The following is a 3195-nucleotide window of genomic DNA, read 5'->3' on the forward strand; positions in this document are numbered from 1 at the left end:
ACAAACAAAAGGACATGAATAAATTAATTAAAGAAGTACAAGGACCGGATATGTAAATCAAGGGACCAAACCTAGACAAAATATGACAACTTCACTATTCTTTTCTTCCACAACTTTAATATATATATATATATATATATATATATATATATATATATATATATATATATATATATATATATATATAATAATTAGCCATACCTATCAGAATAACTATTTATAAAATTAAAATAACATATAACTTTTCAAATCCATAATAGGCCAACATAGGTGGGTACTTATGAGCGAAGTAAATGCACTATTTCATTTATTCAACTACAAAATCCAAAGGAATCATTTCTGTTGTGTGTATCGATCACCAGACACCAGCCATGTACGCAGCCTACTTTAATAACAAGTTCACCAATGCACTTGTGTACTACGTGTTCTTGTTACTTTTGCTTCTCATTGCACCTTTTCTTTTCATTTGGGAACTCATCACCACCCTCCGATCATGTTTCCGACCTATCGAAAACATGTCTGGAAAAGTGGTTTTGATCACCGGTGCTTCTTCGGGACTCGGAGAGGTTCGTAAACAATAAACCCTAAATACTATCATGTAAGTTCAACTTTTCTTTAATAATTTGCTTTATAAATAGCAGCTCATGGGTTACGAATATGCAAAAAGAGGTGCATGTTTAGTTATTGTCGCGATAAAAGAACCAGAGAGTCAACTCGAGCAAGTAGCAAATAAAGCCCGTGAACTCGGCTCTCCAGATGTTCTTTACGTGTTTGCCGATGTGTCGAAGGTTGATGAGTGTAGGATGTTCGTGGATGAGACCATTGGACGTTTTGGTAGATGTGGGTAACCCGTAATCTCTAAATCATTTGTTTTTTGTTTTCTCAATTTCATTTTTTTTTTGTGAATTAACATGTTAAATTGATCCCTTTCGCAGTAGATCATCTTATTTGTAATGCTGGAATCGGGTCTATTTATTCGATTAACACCAAGATCACCAAATTCGCACCTGTCATGGTATGATCCTTTATATAGCATACTATTTCTTCATCTTCCTCGTTTTCTTCATCTTCTACAATTAAAACTTTAAAATTATGTATCTACCTAATCTTAAATCCCAAAATCTAATTTAATAATTATTCAACCATTATTACGTATTACCTTCTACATCCGTCAGGTATAACTGTTTTCTTTGATACTATAATATGGATAAGTGCCCAAAGTAAAATGGTTAATCTGGGACCGTTCAAAAAAATAATGGTTAATCTAGGAAAATACTCAAAACGTAGCGTTTAAACTGAAAAATTCCTCAAAATACGATAGTTTTAGGTAATTTGTACAAACCAACGCATCAAATAAACCGGTTGTACACAATGGTTGCAGTAGAAATAAAAGTCAATGCTTGGTGGTTTAATCGGAAGTTTTGATTCCTAGTGGTCAATCGGGAAAATGTGACATTTATGTGATTTCTCTAACAATCAATATAAACCACACATTTTTCTTGTAACTTTATACAAGTTATATTTAAATTAATCCGTTGAGGAATGATTTGTAATTTAATTTACAACTTTTAGTAAATTATACTTAATGAATAACATTTATCTGAGAAATTAGACTACGTCGCACCCGTATTGGACGAACCCTCATACGGATATAGACAATACGCTTTTTTCGAATCCCAATGACCAGGCCAAAGTCGAGCCAAATATTTTGTCCACGATCAAGATCGGCCCGGTCCATGCTCAATAAAAGATGAAAGAATACATATATCAATTGTGCATTCTCATTAATCATATCCTAATTTATATACATACAATAACATATTGTGGAAAGTGAATCAAGAGTATATCTCAAATACAAGATAATTCAATGACTAATTAAATAAATTGGCTAATACTCAAACTCTAAACACGATGACAACAGATTCATAAATGAATATTTACAGGACATTAACTTCTGGGGATCGGTTTATCCAACTCATTTTGCAATACCACACCTCATGAAAACCCGTGGAAAGATTGTGGTGAACGCCTCATCTGCGGGAGTGTTGCACCCACCAAAAGGCGGCTTCTACAATGTAAGAACCAAATTCAATCTACCAATTTTTGTTTGTCATCTTTCTTATAAGTTATATAACCATAAAACCTTATATGATACTGGTACACCATATGTCTCAATTAATATTCAGGTTAGTAAATCGGCGCTGATCAGCTTCTATGAGTCCCTTAGATTCCAAGTGTCTCCAACAATAACAATAACAATTATGACACTTGGTTACACAGAAACAAATCTCATAACAGCAAAGAATTTAACTAATGGTGTTGGTATTCGTCTACAAAAGGTAAGTAATTACCGGTTCATTTGCCTTCATTTTCAGTTGTCACTATAACCTATATCTAATCTAAATCGAATTACTTTCTGCAGGATTTCAGAACCATGCTCCCAACAATGGGGGCGGAGCCATGTGCAATAGCCATTGTCAATGGAGTATGCAAAGGTGCAACATACATGTTGTAAAATATGACGGATCCAAATTGACTTAAATAATATTAGCTCAATGCGGAATGGGATCAAAAATTATCAAAGCGTAATAATCACAACGTAATACGAATAAAATAAATAGAATAGAGACACAGGAATTTACGTGGAAACCCAAATCGGGAAAAAACCACGGGCGGAGGAAGCCGAGAAACGATTCACTATAATTTGCAGTGTTTACAGGGATTATGAAAGAGATTACAAATAGAGTGGGAGAGCTAAAATATACGGTGGTGTATAAGTATATATATTTAATGCTTTTCTATATATACTTTGATTTTGGTTCGTGTGTTTATGATGAAAATGGCTTAGGCTATTTATAGCCAAAGGGAATGTAATATGAAAGGAAAAGAAAAAAAAGTTTTTCGTCCAAAAATTGCTGCGCCTTCTAATTTGACTTGTTTATACTGCATCTCCATTGTTGACCCAAAAAGCATGCGCCTAATATTTACCAAACAAGTTGCCAATCCATATTACCGTCCATTCTCATTTTCAAACATTTCACACTTATATTACTATTCATAGTCAAACTATAAATAGTAAATGATAAGTTACGGAAATAACCCCTGAACTATTTGACACTTGCTAATTTTGGAGGTAACTTTTCCACAATCTCCACCTTGACATCAAAATTAAGCAAGTCATGCTTTACGATTAGT

General features: G+C 33.5%; 1 protein-coding gene across 1 annotated transcript; it reads left to right on the forward strand.

The window, feature by feature from the left end:
• The first annotated feature begins 328 nt into the window (after positions 1-328).
• Positions 329-2876, forward strand: LOC145162368 (11-beta-hydroxysteroid dehydrogenase-like 4A). The gene is made up of 6 exons (XM_079081536.1): positions 329-566; positions 642-840; positions 936-1015; positions 1944-2075; positions 2187-2339; positions 2423-2876. Exons 1-6 carry the CDS (start codon positions 372-374, stop codon positions 2513-2515), a joined length of 852 nt encoding a protein of 283 aa, XP_078937662.1. The 5' UTR covers positions 329-371; the 3' UTR covers positions 2516-2876.
• Positions 2877-3195: the final 319 nt, after the last annotated feature.

Source organism: Lactuca virosa, chromosome 3 (assembly GCF_052849685.1).
Source record: "Lactuca virosa cultivar CGN04683 chromosome 3, Lactuca_virosa_CGN04683_v6, whole genome shotgun sequence".
Lineage (NCBI taxonomy): Eukaryota > Viridiplantae > Streptophyta > Magnoliopsida > Asterales > Asteraceae > Lactuca > Lactuca virosa.